The 22856-nt window shown below is 40.3% G+C and overlaps 1 protein-coding gene and 1 long non-coding RNA gene across 3 annotated transcripts in view; one reads left to right on the forward strand and one right to left on the reverse strand.

The window, feature by feature from the left end:
• Nucleotides 1–22856, reverse strand: part of LOC145546561 (uncharacterized) — a 363980-nt gene that overhangs the window by 115380 nt on the left and 225744 nt on the right. The gene's annotated exons all lie outside the window — the stretch shown is intronic.
• Nucleotides 55–5363, forward strand: LOC145544893 (uncharacterized). 2 transcript variants are annotated; one of them, XM_081588277.1, is made up of 2 exons: nt 55–282; nt 428–5363. In XM_081588277.1, exon 2 carries the CDS (start codon nt 611–613, stop codon nt 5264–5266), a length of 4656 nt encoding a protein of 1551 aa, XP_081444403.1. In that variant the 5' UTR covers nt 55–282; nt 428–610; the 3' UTR covers nt 5267–5363. The 2 variants fall into 2 exon arrangements, with proteins under 2 accessions (XP_081444403.1, XP_081444404.1); XM_081588278.1 differs by having other exon boundaries at nt 86–421; nt 936–5363.

Raw genomic sequence — 22856 nt, forward strand, 5'->3', positions numbered from 1 at the left:
ACGGGCGGCGGGCGGGCGGGCGCCCGGCGCTCGGGCGTGTGCGAGGCGTGAGGTGGAGATGGGGGCGGAGGGAACCGGAGCTGTCACAGGCCCCGGGTCCGCCTGACCGAGCCAAGTGGGGTGTCATGGCCGCGGGGGGCAGCGGCTGCACTTCCTCTGCGGGCGGCGGTGGCGGCACCGGCCGGGGAGTTAATCCTCGACGCTCGGGTCCCGTTTCCCTCTGTGCGGCGGCCGGCGGGACCATAAGGGCTTAACTCATATATTTAACCCCCCTCCAAAAAGGTTTGAAAGTATTCTTGAAGGGCTGTTTGGACCTGCATTATTAAAAGATCTCAGTTTATTTAAAGACTGTGAACCTGAAAGCATTTCTGATTGGACTTTTGATGAAAATTGTCTGTTCTGTTGCTTGAGAAGAGATAAAGTAAAGGGACACTTAGTCGGTCTGGATGAGCCAGCTTCGGGAGCTGGGCAAGAAGCTCTGCTTAAACAAGAGCAAGCAAAAATCATTCGATTCGAGAGACAAGCAGAAGAGTTCCTCAATGCAGTCTTTTGTAGAAAAGACAGTCCCTGGGTCTCCGACCCCAGTATTCCCCTAGTGGCCCGTGAGATCATGCAGCGAATGATCCAACAATTTGCTGCTGAATATACCTCAAAAAATAGCTCTACTCAGGACCCCAGCCAGCCCAATAGCACAAAGAACCAAAGCCTGCCGAAAGCATCTCCAGTCACCACCTCTCCCACGGCTGCAACTGCTCAGAACCCTGTGCTCAGCAAACTTCTCATGGCTGACCAAGACTCACCTCTGGACCTTACTGTCAGAAAGTCTCAGTCAGAACCTAGCGAACAAGACGGTGTACTTGATCTATCCACTAAGAAAAGTCCGTGTGCTGGCAGCACTTCCCTGAGCCATTCTCCAGGCTGCTCCAGTACTCAAGGGAACGGTGAGAACTCAGCAGAGGCAATAGCAGTACATTCTAACCATCAGTCGAAGTCCCCACTGGAGAAGTTTATGGTCAAACTGTGCACACATCATCAGAAGCAGTTTATTCGTGTTCTGAACGATCTGTACACTGAGTCTCAGCCCGGCTCCGAGGACCTGCAGTCTTCTGATTCTGGAGCCATGGACGCCTCCACCTGCGATGCTGGCTGTGCCCAGCTTAGCACCAGACACACAGAAAAGGATGCTCTGTGTCTCAACATGAAGTCGTCTACTTCTGTAGACTTGCCCATAGACTCTGCAGGCTCCCACAGCCCTCCACATTTGACAGAGCAGGCCCTAAAGGAGCCTCCGCCTGAGACAAACTCTGTAGATGGAAGAGAGAAGACTCTGACTATTGTCCAGAAAGATTCCTCTGAACTTCCAACCACTAAACCTAATTCAATGGATAATTCCACTCTGGGATACCTCACTGCACCGAATTCTTCCTCATTAAACTTCCACCGCATCTCTAAGAACCTGGAGGGGCAGACCACTGAACAGGAGCAAGACACAGATGTGAAAATATGTGAAGATGGTAAAGACCATGTGCAGAGCGCAGCTTTAGTAGAAAATCTAATTGCAGTAAAAGCGGCAGCTGAAAATAATGAGGAGAGCAACAGCTGTATTGTTTCGCAAAGAAATTCATTCAAAGCTTTATCAGAAGAGGCTTGGGACTCAGGGTTTATGGGGAATTCACCTAGAACTGCTGACAAAGAGAATGCTTTACAGTGTAGCTCAAAAACACCTTTACGCCAGGACTTAGAGGCATGTGAACAAGATTCAAGGCCAAAGCAAGAGAACCATCTTCACTCCCTAGGAAGAAATAAAATGGGTTACCATTTACAGCCCAGTGATAAGGGCCAGTTTGATCATTCCAAAGATGGTTGGTTAGCCCCCAGCCCCATGCCACCTGTACACAAAGCATCGAATGGACACTCACGAACCAAGATGATATCCACCTCCATTAAGACAGCTCGGAAAAGTAAAAGGGCATCAGGGTTGAGGATAAACGATTATGATAACCAGTGTGATGTTGTTTATATCAGCCAGCCTATAACAGAATGCCACTTTGAGAATCAAAGATCAATATTATCCTCTCGGAAAACAGCCAGAAAGAGTACTCGAGGATACTTTTTCAATGGCGATTGTTGTGAGCTGCCAACTGTTCGCACGCTGGCCAAGAATTTACACTCCCAAGAAAAAGCGAGCTGCTCAACTGTGGCATCAGAGGCAGTGGTCACTCCCAAGCAGACCCTTGTCATGTCAGCACCTCAACCTACAGTAGAAGTAGAGCATCCCAGAGAAGACAAGCCTGAAGAACCTAGTAAAGAAACAACCCCTCTCATGGAAGGAGACAGAGATGCTTCACCTGAAAAGGAATCTCAAGAGCCAGAGGTTTGCCCCGTGACGAATAATGCAAACCCCAGTGGCTCCCCCACATCAAAGGAAACAGTAGCCTCCAGCCCAGTGTGCCCCCTCCCTGCTCATCTTCCTGAAGAGGACCCACCAGAAGGCAGCTCCATGGTCTCAGCTCCCATGGGAAGTGAGATGTCTTCCCCTGAACGAGACCAGCAGCCAATTGAACTGAGTACAGAGGAGATGAGTGTACCCCGAGACTGTCCCCTGCTTCCCTCCGCGGAGAGCATTTCTGAGGGAGGCAGTGACGATGTTGCTCCCAGGCCTGGTTCCCCTCCTGAAACAGCAGAGAGAGAGGAAAGCCCTCTGTGTTCAGAAAATCAAAGTCCCCCTGCGGGCTTGGATCCTCCCATGAGCCCAGGAAAGGCCGAGGAAGAGCCAAGTGTTGCTACTGAGGCTGAGACCGAAGACACTCAGGACCTAGATACCGACCCACTCCCGAAGGAAAGCAGCAGTTTGACAAATGAAAACCCCAGTGAAATTGAGGAAAGTGAGGCAGCAGGTGGTACAGGAAAATTAGAGGGAGAGGATGGTGATGTAAAACATCCTTCAGAAAAAGATGCATGCGATCGAAACACCGAGTCACCTGAAGAGAATCTGGACAAGAAGAAAAAAGGTAGAAAATTCCCTGAGGCCTCTGATAGATGTCTCAGAAGTCAACTTGCAGATTCTTCCTCTGCCGAGAGGTGCCTAAAAAATCAAAGTTCAGATTCTTCCTCTCCTTGTGCTGACGTTAAGGTTTCTAAAAGTTCTGCTGCAAAACGCTCTAAAAAAGAAGGGTACCCTGTTGGGACAACACCCGAGAGCTTCCTGACTGAAGGCTTCCATACAAAAGCTGCGGAAAACACTGAAAACCCAATTGTCAACGAAAACACCCCTGAGAAAGATGCTGAGCAGGAGGTTGAAGGGGGTGGGGTGATCACCAGGCAGACTTTTAAAAACATGCTGGTGAAAGAAGTCAAGGGGGAAGAAGGAAGTATGTTCCCCACCAGTGATCCCTTAGCCACAGTTGGCCAGCCCCTGCCTGGAGAGAAACTGGAAATCTATGTTCAGTCTAAATTAGGTGAGAACAGTACTCAAGAGCCCTCTGAAAGCATTCCTTATACTTTCCCAGAGCAATCACAGGGGAAGCCAGAACCTGTTCCTGCGCAGGAGACGGAGGAGGCCGTGAATGAAATAGACAATGCCGACAGCCAGCATAAAGATGGCGATAGTGATGACGTGCCGTCTAGCACACTGGGATCATCAAGTAGTGGAAATGATGACACTGCAGTGCCCCCAAAATGGGCCCCGAGGCTTACAAGACTGACCTCCTCCACCTACAACCTAAGACACACTCATTGTCTGGACTCCTTGGATACTGTAAAAGTGACTTCCGAAAAGGAAGCAGCACAAGGAAACCCAGTCCCAAAGGAAAACGCAGCTTCTGAGAGTGGAGATCCCGTAGATGAGGGTGACGTGGACACTGTGGTAGACGAGCAGCCGAAGTTTGTGGAATGGTGTGCTGAGGAGGAGAACCAAGAGCTCATTGCCAACTTCAATGCCCAGTACATGAAAGTTCAGAAGGGCTGGATCCAGCTGGAGAAAGAAGCCCAGCCAACACCAAGGGCAAGGAACAAGTCTGATAAGCTGAAGGAGATTTGGAAAAGCAAGAAAAGGTCACGGAAATGTCGGGGTTCACTGGAGGTTCAGAAGTTTTCTCCTGTTCAGATGCTGTTTATGACAAACTTTAAATTATCTAATGTTTGTAAGTGGTTCTTAGAGACAACTGAAACCCGGTCTCTGGTCATTGTGAAGAAGCTCAATACTCGTCTTCCAGGTGACATCCCACCCATCAAGCACCCTCTTCAGAAGTACCCTCCTTCCAGCCTGTACCCCAGTTCACTACAGGCCGAACGCTTGAAAAAACACTTGAAGAAATTTCCCGGAGCTACTCCTGCCAAGAACAATTGGAAAACACAGAAGCTCTGGGCTAAATTTCGAGAGAGTCCCGACCAAGTGGAGCCAGAGGATGGCAGTGACATGAGCCTCAGCCCCAGTCCTGAAGAGAGTGTAGAGGAGGTCAAGGAAGGTAGAAGCAGCCATCCTCCTACCAACTCACCGACCCCAGCCAGTACCCGCATCCTTAGAAAATACTCCAACATTCGAGGAAAGCTCAGAGCCCAGCAGCGTTTGATCAAGAACGAGAAAGTCGAAAGCCCATTTGGTCCGGCTGTGGAAAGCAAACAGAGTTGCAAGAGTGTGTGCATCAACCCTCTGATGTCCCCCAAGCTCGCCCTGCAAGTCGGTGCAGATGGGTTTCCCATTAAGCCCAAGAGCACCAATGGAACGAAGGCAAGGAAAGGGAAGCAGGTGCCTGAGGTCTTGTCAAAAGCAGAGGTTCAGAATAAACGCAAGAGGACAGAAGGCGGCAGCACTCAGGACAGGAAGGACAAGGGGCCTGCGATGAAGGCCAGCAAAGAAAGGCATGTTGATGGGTCCACCAGAATCTCTGCTGCCAAGAAGCCAGCCACAAGGGACAGAAGCAGCCAGCTGCCCAAAAAGACGTCTTCAAAAGAGAATAAAGTGAAGATCCCTAAAAAGTCACCGGGGAAGAGCTGCCCGCCCTCCAGGAAAGAAAAAGAGAATGCAAACAAAAGACCTACCCAGCCCTCTGCCTCGGATCTGGTGACAAAATCTGCAAAGCAAAAAGGGGCAGGTGAGTCCTCTTCCAGGCCACAGAAAGCCACAAATAGAAAGCAGAGCAGTGGAAAGACTCGGGCCAGACCCTCGACGAAAACCCCAGAGAACAGTGCAGCCCAGAGAAAGCGGAAGCTGAAGGCAAAGCTGGACTCTTCCCACAGCAAACGAAGGCGGTTGGATGCAAAGTGATTGGCAGGGCGGTAGCCCAGAGTTAAAACTGTTCTATAGAAGTAACTCTTTATTTTGCATTAACTAAATCTGCTTTTATAAGCTTAAAAAAAAAAAAAAAAAATCTTGTAGGCAAAAATACTTTACAACTTGAGTGGATGGCACAGTTGAAATGCTCCTGGGCAAAAAAAGATGCCATTTGGTAAAAGGAGTCGCATTTTGCTCTAAACTCTACTATATCCATGCCTCCCAATATGTAGGCTATGTCTACAAATTCTCAAAAGTTGGCTTTCTTTTTAGACTGTAACTTTCAGGATCACCTTTTTTGGGGATCTTGGTGTCCCCAGTGTTATCCAGGTCAAGTCTCAGCTTGCCTACTGACCACAGTCTGGCAACCAGTTTCATGAACTACTATCTCCCAGTTTTCAATGTAGTTCAGTTATGTATGTTTCTGAAGCTTGGCAAGATGCCTGATTGTTCATAAATTTAATAAGACATGGGAATCAAACCAGATTTTCAATCCAGAAGTCATATTTTCTTTCTGCTGCATTATGAAATAAAATGAATGTTTCTTTGCTAGTGGAGAAGCTCTGTCTTAATACTGAATTAAGCACTAGAAAAGAAGATGGCTGAGATGAGGGAATAAAAACACCATGATCTATTTCAAGTTATCAGATAGCATAATCTAATTATAATTCACTTGATGAGAATAAAGTAAATATCAGAGGTTTGACATAGTTTTCTACTTCAATTTAATTATCCCCAGGACCTATGAAAGATTCATAACATGGGGGATTTCTTGACCTGTTCCAAAAAGAGGAACAAGGGCACACAAAAATTTCTGGTGAAGTAGAAGAAATGAGAGTGACTATAACTAATACATAATCAAAACCAAACAAACAAAAAAGCAAATGAACAAAACAAAACATAAAAACAAATCCAGAAAACTCTTTGGCTGGGGCTTATTATATGAAGTCAGTTCAAAATACCACCATTACTGAAAGGTAAGAGTGGATGGCCCTCTCTATACATACCTTTAATATCCGCTGCTTGCTCTCCTTCAAGGCTATTATAATATCCATATAATATACTCCCCATGAATGTTCCAAAGATACACAACCACTTCTGAAGATTAGAGGCACACCTAAGTGCCCTCAAGCCTCCTTGGTGGCCGTAGATCCACTCCCATAAGCCACAATTTGATCAATTTGCCTACATATAGATCCTTTAACCAAAATCAAGTGTCTTTAAGTAACAAAAGGTCACAGTCCTTTACATTGGCAGGATGAACAAATAGTTGTTCATACATACGCTAACATCTTTCCTTTATGTAGACATTAGCCACTGTTTCTTTCTGATTTGCAGTATCTGTGGATGCAGTGCCTATAGATTTTGAATGAATGAATACAGTTTTAACTGTTCACATGGAAAGTGAAACAAATGGGAAATCAAGACCAGACCAAAGAAAAACCTTCAATTCAATGATTAAAGAATGAGTTATGATGCCAGGATTGAAAAGAATCCATTTAGCATGCAGGTTTAGAGTTAGAAAAGGTAATTGTAAAAAGAATAGAAACTCATCATCTAGGTTAAAAAATAGAAAAGTAATAGTACTTTAGAGGAATCCTGCATGCCCCTCTTTAACCATCTTTCTTTGTCTCTCCCAGATTTAACCATTATCCTGAATTTGTATCATTTTATATACTTAAGCATGTATAAATATATCCCTTAAATATATATTTTACCTACTTTTGAATTTTTAACTTTATGTAAATATATTTATACTGTATGTAACTTTATGTAAGTAGTCATTTAATTTTTTTCACTCAGCATTATGCTTGTGAGGTTCATCTGTATATTTGTATCTGTAATTTATATACCACAAATAATCTATTGATTTTTATTGCTGATAGATGTTTGGCTTAATTCCAATTCTTTGGCAATTCTGAAAATACTATGCTGTATGATGTTTTATAAATATGTGTTTATATTTTACAAATATATATATGTAATATAAAGATATGTACCTTGTGTTCTGATATATATGAAATTCTCTGTGGTGTGAATCATGAGGTGAAATTCTTATGATGTAGAGTATAAGCATTTACAGATGAAAACTGCCCACAAGTCTACCAGTCTGCTCTCCTTTTAGCAGTGTATGAGTTTCCCTTTTGTATTATGAGTTTAAAAACTCATTTCATACACAAAATCATGAAGATATTTTCTTTTAAAAGCTTTTGAGTTTTTCCTTTCGACTTTAGTCTTTAATTCAATTGGCATTAATTTGCATGTGATGCTGTGGTGTAAAAGAGAGATGCACTTTAGTTTTTTCCATGTGTAAAATCATTCTTTGTGCAATTTAGTACACAGCTTTCCTCACCACAATGCAGTGAGCAAAGATTTTCAATGCTAACTTTTCCCATGTCATGAGTCAATATATGTGTAGATCTCTCTCTGGAAATTCTATTCTGTTTCATTTGCTTATCCAGCTGTCTGTCCAGTTTAAATAGCTCACTTTCCACTGCAGAGAAAGCTGAAATAATCAAAATTCAAGTTTCACAGATTCCTGCCATCAAATCTACTCCCTATACCAGCATCTGGTACAAGAGATGACAACGATCATCTTTGCTTATCGCATTAGAATTAAGAATTGATCTGTGTTGTTCTGTATTTGTATACATATCAGTCACTTTCTTTTACTTAAGGACATTACATCAGCAATTGTGCCTTCTCTTTCTCTGAACTCATCAATATTTCCTTCTCTAAAGTATCTTCTCTAAAGATGTGGCAAGAATACACAGAAGAAATATACAAAAAAGATCTTCATGACCCATATAATCATGATGGTGTGATCACTCACCAAGAGCCAGACATCCTGGAATGTGAAGTCAAGTGGGCCTTAGGACGTATCACTACGAACAAAGCTAGCGGAGGTGATGGAATTCCAGTTGAGCTATTTCAAATCCTAAAAGATGATGCTGTGAAAGTGCTGTACTTAATATGTCAGCAAATTTGGAAAACTCAGCAGTGGCTATAGGACTGGAAAAGGTCAGTTTTCACTCCAATCTCAAAGAAAGGCAATGCCAAAGAATGCTCAAACTAGCACACAATTGCACTCATCCCACATGCTAGTAAAGTAATGCTCAAAATTTTCCAAGCCAGGCTTCAGCAATATGTAAACCGTGAACTTCCAGATGTTCAAGCTGATTTTAGAAAAGGCAGAGGAATCAGAGATCAAATTGCCAACATCCACTGGATCATCAAAAAAGCAAGAGAGTTCCAGAAAAACATCTATTTCTGCTTTATTGACTATGCCTAAGCCTTTGACTGTGTGGATCACAATAAACTGTGGAAAATTCTGAAAGAGATGGGAATACCAGACCACCTGACCTGTCTCTTGAGAAACCTGTATGCAGGTCAGGAAGCAACAGTTAGAACTAGACATGGAACAACAGACTGGTTCCAAATAGGAAAAGGAGTACGTCAAGGCTGTATATTGTCACCCTGTTTATTTAACATATATGCAGAGTACATCATGAGAAATGCTGGGCTGGATGAAGCACAAGCTGGAATCAAGATTGCTGGGAGAAATATCAATAACCTCAGATATGCAGATGACACCATCCTTATGGCAGAAAGTGAAGAAGAACTAAAGAGCCTCTTGATGAAAGTGAAAGAGCAGAGTAAAAAAGTTCGCTTAAAACTCAACATTCAAAAAACTAAGATCATGGTATCCTGTCCCATCACTACATGGCAAACAGATGGAGAAACAGTGGAAAAAGTGGCTGACTTTATTTTTTGGGGCTCCAAAACCACTGCAGATGGTGACTGCAGGCATGAAATTAAAAGACACTTACTCCTTGGAAGAAAAGTTATGACCAACCTAGACAGTTTATTAAAAAGCAGAGACATTACTTTTTCAACAAAGGTCCGTCTAGTTGTTCAAGGCTATGGTTTTTCCAGTAGTCATGTATAGATGTGAAAGTTGGACTGTGAAGAAAGCTGAGCACCGAAGAATTGATGCTTTTGACCTGTGGTGTTGGAGAAGACTCATGAGAGTCCCTTGGACTGCAAGGAGATCCAACCAGTCCATCCTAAAGGAAATCAGTCCTGGGTGTTCATTGGAAGGACTGATGTTGAAGCTGAAACTTCAATACTTTGGCCACCTGATGCAAAGAGCTGCCTCATTTGAAAAGACCCTGATGTTGGGAAAGATTGAAGGCAGGAGGAGAAGGGGATGACAGAAGATACGATGGCTAGATGGCATCACTGACTCGATGGACATGAGTTTGGGTAAACTCCTGGAATTAGTGATGGACAGGGAGGCCTGGCATGTTGCGGTTCATGGTGTCACAAATAGTTGGACACAACCGAGTGACTGAACTGAACTGAGGAGTATTACATCACAGAAAACAGCAAATACTAAAATCAGAGCTTTTTGTTTGTTTTCTGGTTGTTAAAATTTTACAAGCACAATGCTGGTTTTCACCTTCTAGAACAACTTTCTCTCCCACAAGATTTGAGCAGCAATTTCTGGATTTCTGTTTATTTTATTCACCGCTCTTTCTCTAGCACTTAGAATAACACATAGTATTTATTAGATACTTAAGAAATTAGGAAATGAATGAGTAGAGAGTTGTGTATGATCTTTCTCTTATTTAGCAAATATGCTGAGTCATGCTACAAGGTTTTTCAATGCTTAAAAAAAAAGGATGGATTTCTGAAATAAACGCAACATTGTAATGTATTTTTTGATATACATGTACGTTATATTTTTAATATGTTGTTTAAGAATGTTGCATCTCTATAGTAAAATTATCTGTATGGTTCCTAGCTTATGCTGCTTTAGGTTGAGTTTTCATCTCATAGTTTTATTAAACTCTTATAAGAATCAGGAAGAATTATTTCAACTTTTATTTTCTAAAAAAGCTTGTATGATATTGGAATTATGTGTTTCATGAATATTTGGTAAAATTAGCCTATGAAACTATTAGAGTTTTCTTTAGCAGAAGATTTAATACAGTTTTCTTAATAAGTTTAAGACTACTGATAGTTTTTATTTCATCTTAAATTTACTTTTGCTACATATATTTTTCTAGGAACTCTTTCCCTACAGATACTCTTTGAATTTATTAGCATATCATTACTTTAATCTGTGCCACATCTGTGGTTATGGCCCATTTTTCCACACCTAATAGTGTTTATTTAGCTTTTTCTCTCTACTTAATCTGGAAAATTTAATTGTCCACTTTGTCAACTCAAAGAACACACTTTGTCTTTTTTGATCTTTTTTCCATTAAATCTTTATTTTACTATTTCATTAATTTACTATCATTATTTTTTAAATTACTTTCTTCTTAATTTTTTGCTTATTTGATGTGCTGGGCAAAATTCTAAAAATGGTTGCATGTCCTAATTCCCTGAACTTGTGAACTTAATGAGATGGCACTCCCATCATTATGTTATGCTAAATGGCACAGTTGAATTTAAGATATGGAGATGACCTGAATGTGTATAATATCATCACGTAAACCTTTTATAGGCAGAGGGTTTCTACACCTGAAGCAGAAGAGAGAGAGATTGGAAACATGAGAGCAATTTGATGTGTTATGGCTGGGATTATAAACGCAGCTGAATGTCTCCATATATCTGAGTTCTGACCATTAGTATGAGAGGAAAGGTGCTGGGGAAAGCTCCAGATTACTTTCCTGAAGACAAGATGCTTGCCCTGGAATTTCTCATTCCCACAAATTTCTATTGGTAAGAAACAGTGCATGTTTATATAATATTGGAAAACATATTGAGAATGGCAGAGGCTCTCTTCAACTTCAAGAGCATTTCTACTCAGAACTTTAAGGGAGGGAGATATAAACCCATTTTATTTAAATCACTGTGTTTTACAGTCTCTTGATAATAGCAGCTTGGTTTGTATCCTATTACAATATATTTAGAAATTGCTTACTTATATGTCTTTTGATTTCTCTTTCAAATTATCTATTTCTTCATCATTCTGTGGTTCATTCTATTGTTATTCTATATTATCAGATCAAAATCCAGTTTGCTAATTCCCACTACAGTTGTGTCTAATTGAATGTTTATTCTACCCATGGAATTTTAATTTTAATCACCGTGCTTTCCAATTGTAGTCAGTTCTTTTGCAAATATGTTCCTGTTGATTTTAATACTATATACCCATTTATGATATTTTTAAGAGTTTCTTTAGCTCTTTAAAAATATCAAATCTCTTAATAATCCCCAAGGCAAAAGATATGATACTGAAAGATGGACTCCCCAGGTCAGTATGTGCCCAATATTCTACTGGAGAAGAGTGGAGAAATAACTCCAGAAAGAATGAAGAGACAGAGCCAAAGTGAAAACAATGCCCAGTTGTGGATGTGACTGGTGATGGAAGTAAAGTCTGATGCCATAAAGAACAATATTGCACAGGAACCTGGAATGTTAGATCCATGTATCAAGGCAAATTAGCAGTGGTCAAACAGGAGATGGTAAGAGTGAACATCGATATTTTAGGAATCAACAAACTAAAATGGAGTGGAATGGACACATTTAATTCAGATGACCATTATATCTACCACTGTGGGCAAGAATCCCTTAGAAGAAATGGAGTAGCCCTCAGAGTCAACAAAAGACTCCACAATGCAGTACTTGGGTGCAGTCTCAAATGACAGAATAATCTCTGTTCATTTCCAAGGCAAAAACATTCAATATCACAGTATTCGAAATCTATGCCCTAACCAGTAGTGCTGAAGATGCTGAAGTTGAATGGTTCTGTGAAGACCTGTAAGACCTTCTAGAACTAAAACCCAAAAAAGATGTCCTTTTATCATAGGGGACTGGAATGCAAAAATAGGAAGTCAAGAGATACCTGGAGTAACAGGCAAATTTGGCCTTGGAGTACAAAAATGAAGTAGGGTAAAGGCTAAGAGAGAACACATTGGTCACAGCAAACACCCTCTTCCAACAACTCAAGACATGACTCTACACATGGACATCACCAGATGGTCAATACCAAAATCAGATTGATTATTTTCTTTGTAGCCAAAGATGGAGAAGTGCTATACAGTCAGCAAAAAAAACAAAGTCCAGGAGCTGACTGTGGCTCAGGTCATGAACTCCTTATTGCCAAATTCAGATTTAAATTGAATTAAAGAAAACCACTATACCATTCAGTTATGACCTAAATCAAATCCCTTACGATTATATGGTAGAAGTGAGAAATAGATTCAAGGGATTAGATATGACAGACAGAGTGTCTGAGGAACTATGGACAGAGGTTTGTGACACTGTATAGGAGTCAGGGATCAAGACCATCCCCAAGAAAAAGAAATGCAAAGAGGCAAAATGGTTGTCTGAGGAGGCCTTACAAATAGCTGAGAAAAGAGGAGAAGCTAAAGGCAAAGGAGAAAAGGAAAAATATACCCATCTGAATCCAGAATTTCAAAGCATAGCAAGCAGAGATAAGAAAGCTTCCTTCAGTGACCAGAAGATCAATGATCAAAAGAAATAGAGGAACAATAGAAAGGGAAAGACTAGAGATCTTTTCAAGAAAATTAGAAATATCAAGGAAACATTTCATGCAAAGATGGGCACAATAAAGGACAGACATGGTATGGACCTAAAAGAAGTGGAAGATATTAAGAAAAGGTGGCAAGAATACACAGAAGAACTATACAAAAAATATCTTCATGACCCAGATAACCATGATGGTGTGATCACTCACCTAGAGACAGACATCCTGGAGTCTGAAGTCAAGTGCGTCTCAGGAAGCATCACTATGAACAAAGCTAGTGGAGGAGATGGAATTCCAGTTGAGCTATTTCAAATCCTAAAAGATGATGCTGTGAAAGTGCTGCACTCAATATGCCAGCAAATTTAGAAAACTCAGCAGTGACCACAGGACTGGAAAAGGTCAATTTTCATTCCAATCCCAAAGAAAGGTAATGCCAGAGAATGTTCAAACTACCACACAACTGCACTCATCTCACACACTAGCAAAGTAATGCTCAAAATTCTCCAAGCCAGGTTTCAACAGTACATGAACCATGAACTTCCAGATGTTCAAGCTGGTTTTAGAAAAGGCAGAGGAACCTGAGATCAAATTGCCAATATCTATTGGATCATAGAAAAAAACAAGAGCATTCCAGAAAACACCTACCTCTGCTTTATTGACTATGCCAAAGCCTTTGACTGTGTGGATCACAATAAACTGTGGAAAATTCTTCAAGAGATGGGAATACCAGACCACCTGACCTGCCTCCTGAGAAATCTGTACACAGGTCAAGAAGCAATAGTTAGAACTGGGCATGGAATAATGGACTGGTTCCAAATGGGGAAATAAGTATGTCAAGGCTGTATACTGTCACCCTGCTTATTCAACTTATATGCAGAGTACATTATGCAAAATGCCAGGCTGGATGAAGCACAAGCTGGAGTCAAGATTTCCAGGAGAAATATCAATAACCTCAGACATGTAGATGACACCACCCTTATGGCAGAAAAGGAAGAAAAACTAAAGAGCCTCTTGATGAAAGTGAAAGAAGAGACTGAAAAAGCTGGCTTAAAACTCAACATTCAGAAAACTAAGATCATGGCATCTGGTCCTATCACGTCATGGCAAAGAGTTGGACACAACTGAGCAACTGAACTGCACTGAATAATCCCTAAATTGGTAGTGTTTGATGTCCTGTTTCTGTGATTAGTTATTTCTGTTATATTTTGCTCACAGTGGTTAGTGAAATGATTTGCTGAATAACCTCTTACTGTGAACACTTGTCCACCAGAACTTGATCAGTGAGAGTCTGTTGAGATGAGATATAGGTTTACAATACATTATTCCAGAGAACATAATCACTCACTACTGACTAATTCTGGAGTACTACAACTTAGTACCACTTTAAACCACATTTCATTGGGTGGGTTAGGAGGCATAGAAAGTGTGATTTGTAAGCCTCAAAACTCCAAAGAGAGGGTTTGTGGTTTAAAATTCTCATAAAGTTTTAATTTATTTTTTCAATATCACCCTGCAGACATTGTGCCAAAAGAGGACAAGTCTACATACCTTTCACTGTAGGGACATTTATGCTTTCCATTTGATCACTGAGAGTGTTGACCCTAATGTACCTGAAAAGTAAAATTGTTAGTCGCTCAGTCATGTCTGACTCTTTGCAACCTCATGGACTGTAGCACACCAGGCTCCTCTGTCCATGGAATTCTCCAGACAAGAAAACTGGAATGGGTAGAGCCAGTCCCTTCTCTAGTGGATCTTCCCGATCCAGGGATCAAACCTGGGTCTTCTTGCATTGCAGGCAGATTCTTTACTATCTGAGCCACCAGGGAAACCCATTAACATGCCTGGACTCACATAGTTGTTACAATTTGTCATGTTAAGCCATCAAGAATGAATACAATTCCCCCAGAGCAGTGTCAGTTCTTGTTTTCTCCCTTTGGTTTGGGTTTCTCAAATTTCATTTCTGTATGTATAAACTATACATATAAACTTCTATATTTCCAGATAAGCTTCAAATTTTCTACAGGGTATGTATAATTATGTAAAATTATCTTTTGGGGTTTTGGGGAGGTTATTTTCGGTTTTCTTTTTATAATATAACTTCCTGAAATAGGAAACTGATTAGCCTTATTTACAGCTATATTTCCAAGACCTATAACAATGCCTCACACATAGAAAATGCTCAATAAAAATTCCCAAATTAAAAATAATAAATGTAAATTTACTATAAATATTATAAATATAATTATTTATTATAAGTATAAATGTAATTATACATTTATACACACATATAAATGTATTACATGCACTTAAATATGTGTTATGCATGTTTGCACATATATTTGTGTGTGTGTGTGTGTGTGTGTGTGTGTGTGTGTTCAGTCGTTCAGTCATGTCTGATTCTTTGCAACCCCATGGACTGCAGCACACCAGGCCTCCCTGCCCATCCCAACTTCTAGAGCCTACTCAAATTCATGTCCATCGAGTCAGTGATGCCATCCAACCATCTCATCCTCTGTTGTCCCCTTCTCCTCCCACCTTCAACCTTTCCCAGCATCAGGGTCTTTTCAAATGAGTCAGTTCTTCGCATCAGGTGGCCAAAGTATTGGAGCTTCAGCTTCAGCATTCAGCTCTTGCAATGAAAATTCAGGAAAGATTTTCTTTAGGATGGACTGGTTGGATCTCCTTGCAGTCCAAGGGACTCTCAAGAGTCTTCTCCAATACCACAGTTCAAAAGCATCAATTCTTTAGTGCTCAGCTTTCTTGATGGTCCAACTCTCACATCCATACATGACTACTGGAAAAACCATAGCCTTGACTAGACAGACCTTTGTTGGTAAAGTAATGTCTCTGCTTTTTAATATGCTGTCTAGGTTGGTCATAACTTTCCTTCCAAGGAGTAAGTGTCTTTTAATTTCATGGCTGCAGTCACCATCTGCAGTGATTTTGGAGCCCCCAAAAATAAAGTTTCTCACTGTTTCCACTGTTTCCCCATCTATTTGCCATGAAGTGACAGGACTGGATGCCATGATCTTAGTTTTTTGAATGTTGAGTTTTAAGACAGCTTTGTGTATGTGTGTGTATGTGTTGTGTACCTATATACTTTGAATTTGAGCCATTTCTTAAACAACCTAATCAATCATAAAACATTGTAATCTTAATGTATATTAAACATGATGAGTAAGATTAAATATTAAGGAATTCCTTGCATTGAGTGTTTGGTAAAAAAGGCAAATGAGAGTTTTCTGGACAAAATTGGTGATTAACATGACAGACACAGCAGATAAACATGTACTTTTAAAGTCCTGAGTTACTGTAATGTATAAATATATATAGTCACTGAATGTTAACCTTAATTTCAGGTTGTCATTCAGGTTTGCATCCTTAACGCATCATTTCTCTGGTGGCTTTGAAAGGTGCTGTATTAGAGATTGTCACTTGGAGGTTTGAGGCACCTGGAGTCACTGTAGTATGACTGACATGAGCATTGAACGGTCCTTCACAGTCTCTGCCAGCAGGCCTTTATCCTGAGTAAAGGGAGTAGATTAGATAATTGGATGGTTCAGCAAGAATTCATGTATGTGTATTTGATGGAAGCAAAAACATGTGTTCAAGAATGCAAATTTGAGGATGAACTCTGTTTGCTGTGGAAAGAACACTGGAACTGGGGTTTGAAGACTTAAGTTTAAGCCTAGCTTATCCTCTTACTAGGTGATTCACTTAACCCTTCTGGACCTCAGTCAATCCATTGTAAATTAAAAGGATCCTGTAGTGAAGGTCCCTTCCAATTCTGCAATTCTATTATCAAACATTTCACAAACTCATAGACCTTTCTGAAGATGAAATAAAGTCTTAGAATAAGTTATTCCTCTTCTGTACTATGCAGTGTAAGGTAAGCCTTTGCTATAATTTTTTCAACAATAGTATTGTAAATACACGATGCCTGTCCCAAAGTGCTTCCCCAAAGTGGATGGTAATATAACTGAAGACAGAGCTGTATATAGAAAATAATGACTTATTCTATCATCTTGAGGAAGCAAAGTTAGGGATCCCTTAGAGACATTTAGGGTAACTTGGTACTGTATCAAATCTAACTTGATGCATCAGTTACTGGATTATAAATGATACTTCCTATGGTGCCACTCTCCTCTAATTTCTAAATCTCACACTTTGTTGTTTTCCACCAACACTTATCTCCAGCTGGATTCCACTTCTCTTTATTCATCTTGCCAATTATATCTAATCTGTACAATCAACTGAACAATAGAGAATTGGAAGCACAGTATTTTTAACCTATGATGACCATAGCCCATCAAATAGCTACAGCAATGCATCAATGCAGCAATGCAGAGGCCAGGGCCTCTGTCTACCACTGAAAGTAGACTCCTGATAAAGAAGATACAAATTACCAATACCAGAAATAAAATAATGTTCATGATCCCATGAGTATCAAAAAGAAAATAAACACTATGAACAATTACATGTCCATAAACTTGATAACTTAGATAAAATTGACCTATTTCTTAAAAGACAAACAGCAAAACTCACACAGGCTCTTGCCCTCCTAAACCAGAATAGATAATGCAATTAGAAAAACATCAGACTCAGCCCACTAGCTGATAAGAGCAAGGGTTTGTGGTAGTTCAATGCCTTTTAATAGTTTAGGGAATCTCTGGTCACACCTTTTCACTCACCATCAACCATGTTGGTTAGCTGCTTTCATGTGTACTAATTGAGGCTCTCTCTGTGCTTACAATCTTGGCAAATATCAGCATTATTTAGCCAAAGTTTGACCTTCTCATCATCCTCTTCTTGTGAAATTGGACTTTTCTCACTGTACCCTTAGTTGTTGATAGAGGTCCTGCCATAGCAGAATGATGAGCCAGACCTGAGATGCCTTCTGTAGCTTCATTTCAACAGCTCTGGCTCCCCCACCATCTTATTGCTGTAAATAATAAATCCAACAATCACAAGACTAGACTTGCTAACCATGGATTGCTTGGAGGTGGTTAGCAAGCAATTTCATGGATTGCTTGCTAACCATGGATTCCTTGGGAATCATAGTTTCCAACTAGAGCAATTTTTTTTTTCTTCCTCCTTATCTTTCTTTACTGCTTTCCTTTCTCCTGGTCCATCATGACAATCTCTAGTCATTACATAGTGTCTCTTTTTCTATCTTTAGGCAGAGTAAGAAGAAAAAAAGCAGTTTAACAACTCAGCCAGTTGGAGGTATGTCATAGTCATCAAGAGAGGCACAACATTAGAGGTAGACCTAGCTTAGATATCTGATTTCATTATGGTATAAAGAACTTGGACCATCACTCATCCTTTTTATTTTCTTAAGCTGAATCTGAGGATACAAGATTCAACTTCATAGGGTTGCTGTAAAGATTAAATGAGATGACATATATAAAAACATAGCACAGAAGTTGCCATAAACATGCAATAAATACAAATTAACATAAAATCTGAACTGGCATTTGCTTTACAGATACCTCTATTGTCTACTGGAAGCATTTTAATTGGTTCAATCCTGCTCCTCCCATTCCTCTTATCTTCCATATTGTATCGAATTGAAAAGGCTCTCAGGGACCAAGCCTTTCCCTTTTCTTGAGGAAATACTGCTTAATATCCCATATTTTATTGAAAGCAGAGTAAGGACTAGAGCTCATGTCTACACTCTCAGGGTAAAGGATCTGGGAGGCTGGTTTGGCTTGGTGGGTATTTGGGAGCCTTGAGTACTAGTGCACTCTTCTCTTCTGTGTGGAGCTAAAATGAGGGCACAGGTCCCTTCAGTCCTGTCTTTTGCTGGATCTCATATAAGCAAGAGTAGAAAGCGGCAGAGAGTCAAAGGGAGAAGAAAGCACCTTGGTTCTGAGTGCTGTCACAAATGAAAGAAAACAACAGAAAATGCCGTCCCCGATGCAAAATCCATTAATAGAGCTCTGAAATATATTAGCCAATTATACTTTCCTCAAGCAGCCTGGGAAGCTTCTCCAAAGAATCTTATCAACACAATCAGGTACTAAGTAAAACAGTTGCACTACTGCCAATATACATTTGAGTATGAAGGACTGAAAATTCTAGGATTTAGTCCAAGACTAACTTTAATCAAGAAACTAATTTTAATTTTCAAATGGGAATAATAGAAGGAGAAAAGAAGAAAACTGAAGCTGAATAGTTGAAAATTAAATGGGATGTTGAAGGCTAGAGAAAGCTGGCAAAGTGAACTTGGCTTTCATTTTACACACAGACCGATTGCCAAAGGTCAGAATGAGTCTTCAGCGGCAAAATGCCCTGAGCTGCCTGGCCTTTCTATCTCTGATTGTGTCTGGAATCCATTCTGCAATGATCTTCATTATGGTTAAAGCACAGAACTGCCTCATGATTAGCTCCTCTGCATGGGTCCCCCTCTGAGTAGGCTGAGTCAGATGTCAGAATGTCAGATTATTACCATCATTCTTACCAGAGGTGTATCAGAATCTTATTAGAGGGAACCACCTAGTATCTTCCCTGTATCTCTTGCATCACATATTGGCAGCTTGGCTCCCACAGGCCTGCTCAACACGACCTCAGGCTTGAGGACATTTCTGTCCTACAATGGAGAAAATTGGTGAGTTCCCAGTCTAGGAGCTGGCAAGCCTCCCACCAACCCAGCTTGGCATCAGTTTTGGATTGGACTTGGACCCTAGCCCCAGGAAGACCTTTCACTATACTTGTGAGCCAAGGTTTCCTAATCTCTTTCAGTTCCACTTTCAGCAATGCCTCAGTTCTTCTCTCCAGTTTGAGACTCTGCACCCCCACCATTCTCACTATAGAAACTGGCTGTGCTCTTACAGTCCTTCTGAAGAATGGTCCCTGGATCTTGCCCTGGTCTGAGGTCAGGTCTCTCCAGTAAATACCATTCTTCCCACTGTGATTGTGAACCCAGGACCATACCACTCCCCATGATACTGTGAACCATTTCCTTGACAGATACTACATCCAGTTGACCTCTCAGGCTCCAGTCTGCCTGAGCTGCTGTCTCCAGCTCTTAGCCACCCTCCTTTCCTTTTCTCCTTCCTATTACTTTCTCCTTTGGTCTTCTCCTGATCATCCATTTCACCTGCCCAAAGCCCCCCTGTCCTACTTGTCTAAGGATCACAGGCTCTGACAGTAGCCTCTGCAAGTCAAATTTTTCCCACCTTCACAAAGGATAAATAATAAATTCTAGTGCATTATGATAATATCAGTGGGGGTGAGAGGGGCAAAGAAATTAGTTATGAAAATGAACTAATCTTGTCTCTTGGTCTTCTATAGAGTCTTAGCATTTCACTGAAAAGTGTGGCCAAAGAAGTAAGTAACAACCTAAGGAAGTTCATTCTAAAAAGCAACATAGGTGGCTGATCAAAAGTGGACCATGTTCCTAGCTTTCCAGTCCTCTGCTCCTTTCACCTCCCTGTTGTATATGACATGTTCTGAACACGTTTATTTCACAAGATTATTACGGAGATTCCCTCAGGATCATTGCCCATCTCAACCCATTCATGGTGCTATACTGAGAAATCTAGCTCACAAGAAACATGTGAAAATATCATCTTTCACACCATGCCATAGATGTCCTTCCCTTTCATTCAATGTCTGGGATCTACATTTTGGTCCCAAACCCAAATATCATACTTTCACTTCCTATTTTTTCGAATGTTCAGTTCACCTTGTGAGTGTTAAAAGCATCCTCCTTTCTTCTTCTCATTGCCTTATGTAGAACAAAACTAATTTCCATTTTCAATCTGATATCTGTCCTCTGCAAGAATCTATGCTCATCTACTCTCTAGAGATACACAAAAATTTGACCAAAAATGAGTCATGAATTTCTCTTTAAGTCTTAGATATAAGAAGCCTGGATTATCATGAATGTATACAGAAAGGATGCTCTGTATAAGGCAGCAGGTGGATGGTACAGATGCAAAAGACTAGGGAAGGAACTTTGGCTCCTTAGCACCTCTTCTACATTAGGGCAGTGGTAGTTTGGAAGTGACAAATTATAGGGTGCTACAGTCATCTAAACTTGGAAGTATGTGAGAGAGGGTGGCATGCAGGAAGTGACAAAAGCTTAAAAATATTAAAAAGGGCATCCAAGGCAGCTCTTAGCTGTGATCAGCCACTCACACTTCCTATTCCTCCTCCGAGACCTGGATCTTCAAGGATAATCCATGACCTGAAATTTTCATGACTCCATTTTCAGAATAGATCAGAGTCCTTTGTGCTTTATCATTTCGTGTACAAACTTCTAATTCCTCTGTAACATAACCATCTGTTTATGTTACAGTGCCTTTTATTAGATTATTAATTATTTGAATACAGGGCATGTGTCTAAGTAATCTATGAAAATGTGGCTACCTAGGACAATGTGTGATGCCTGATGGATGCTCATAAAATGATCCTTGAATAACTAAATGCAAGGAAAAAGAATGTGGTGTTTATTGGACTCATTCTGCATGAATGAAAGTTTAGACTTGGACCATAATGTTTTACTTGTTCTGAAAGGTCTCTGTTTTCCTAAGGAAGTGTCAGGGGTGAAGAGAGTCATAACTGAGACTTCTGAAGCTCTCCGTTCCCCACAAAAATGTTTTTTGTTACACGTTCCTATTATGTGGGGGAGTTCAATGGTTTACTTGGTTTTGATAGGGAAATTTACTTGATAACTAAAAGGAAGATGGTCCCACTAACCACTTGCCATTACCAATATTTGGTAACTTTGAATGAAATAACATTTAAATTTCTTGAATGTCCACTCCTTTTTAGGTACTTGATAAATAAAAACTCTTGATTTTCCCCCAAACCCTGCAAAATAAGTATAATTATGTCTGTTTTATAGAGGATTGGATTGGAACACAGAGATATTTGTCACAAATACATATATTTTAGCTATGTCTAGTAAATGACAGAGCCAATTTTTTTTAATGGCTTCTGTTCACTGGATTCTTGATTCAGAGATTAGACTAAAAGTTTTGAATGATTGTCAGTGCAAACATATTTCCTGCTAATGAACTGTCAGTTTATTTTAAATGGAAAATGATTTCATTGACCCCAGGAATTAAATACTAAGTATTTGTTGTGATCAAAGTCTTGAGATATAAAGTAAAAATATTCTCATATACCAGTCATGAATGGGCATGTGATGATTCATGTGTCACAATCAGGGTTGGGAAGGTGGCTAATTATGATTCCATATGACCTATAGTATATATCAGAACTGGATCCCCACTGATTCGCAGATGGCCAGATAGGAATGATAACCACAATATTAATAGTAACACATATATTCCATGCCATATTTGTTTCTTTACCTATTAACTATTTTTGGAGCACTTACCTCTTACATGCCAGACACTGTGTGAGTTGCTGAGAATATATTCATTTAACCCCCTTTATGTTTCTATGATCACTTGTTTGCTTCCTATACCCACAGGAAGGTGGGTAGACATGATCTAGACATGATCTAGGTGCTTATCTGCTCTTTATTGGACAAAAATCTTCTGACCAGCTGTTTGTCTATAAATCTCTGCTTGTTCTCACTGTATTCAGACTTAAGCTCAATCTTTCTCCTCCACTGCAAAAGCCCTAATTGAAGTCCTTAAATAAATTCTTCCATATCATCTTTAACAAGTGTCACGAAAAATTTTTCTAACAGTACCCACTGCTCTTTGGATGATATTTTGGACCTGTAACGTGGATTACAAGGCTCCTTGCAATCAGTCATCCATATTGCCTAAGAGACCAAAGACCTGCCTGAAACCTCTCTCATCTAGTTTACTCAACTCTCTTCCTACTTATATACCCATTTCATACTCTGTCAGGCTGGATTGCAACTCCTAGTTAACTGTCAGTTTTGTAACTAACCTCTGAACTTTTCAAGGAAAGGGATTTAAATATATCTATCTTTGTTTCTATGACACCTCTTACAACACTGAGGGAACTAAATATTTTTCAAAAGTCTGATGACTATTTAAACATGATCTTCACCTTTAAGATTTGTTCATTTAAAGTGATTTCATAAGCTCCACAACAATGGAGGCATTTGATGGTACTGTAGCTGATGAT

This window comes from Giraffa tippelskirchi, chromosome 4, assembly GCF_054371585.1.
Source record: "Giraffa tippelskirchi isolate mGirTip1 chromosome 4, T2T-mGirTip1v1.2.pri, whole genome shotgun sequence".
NCBI lineage: Eukaryota > Metazoa > Chordata > Mammalia > Artiodactyla > Giraffidae > Giraffa > Giraffa tippelskirchi.

What these genes read in the sequence shown, in the direction of transcription:
- LOC145544893 (XM_081588277.1), top strand. Translation starts at nt 611, where the DNA reads ATGCAGCGAATGATCCAACAATTTGCTGCTGAATATACCTCAAAAAAT.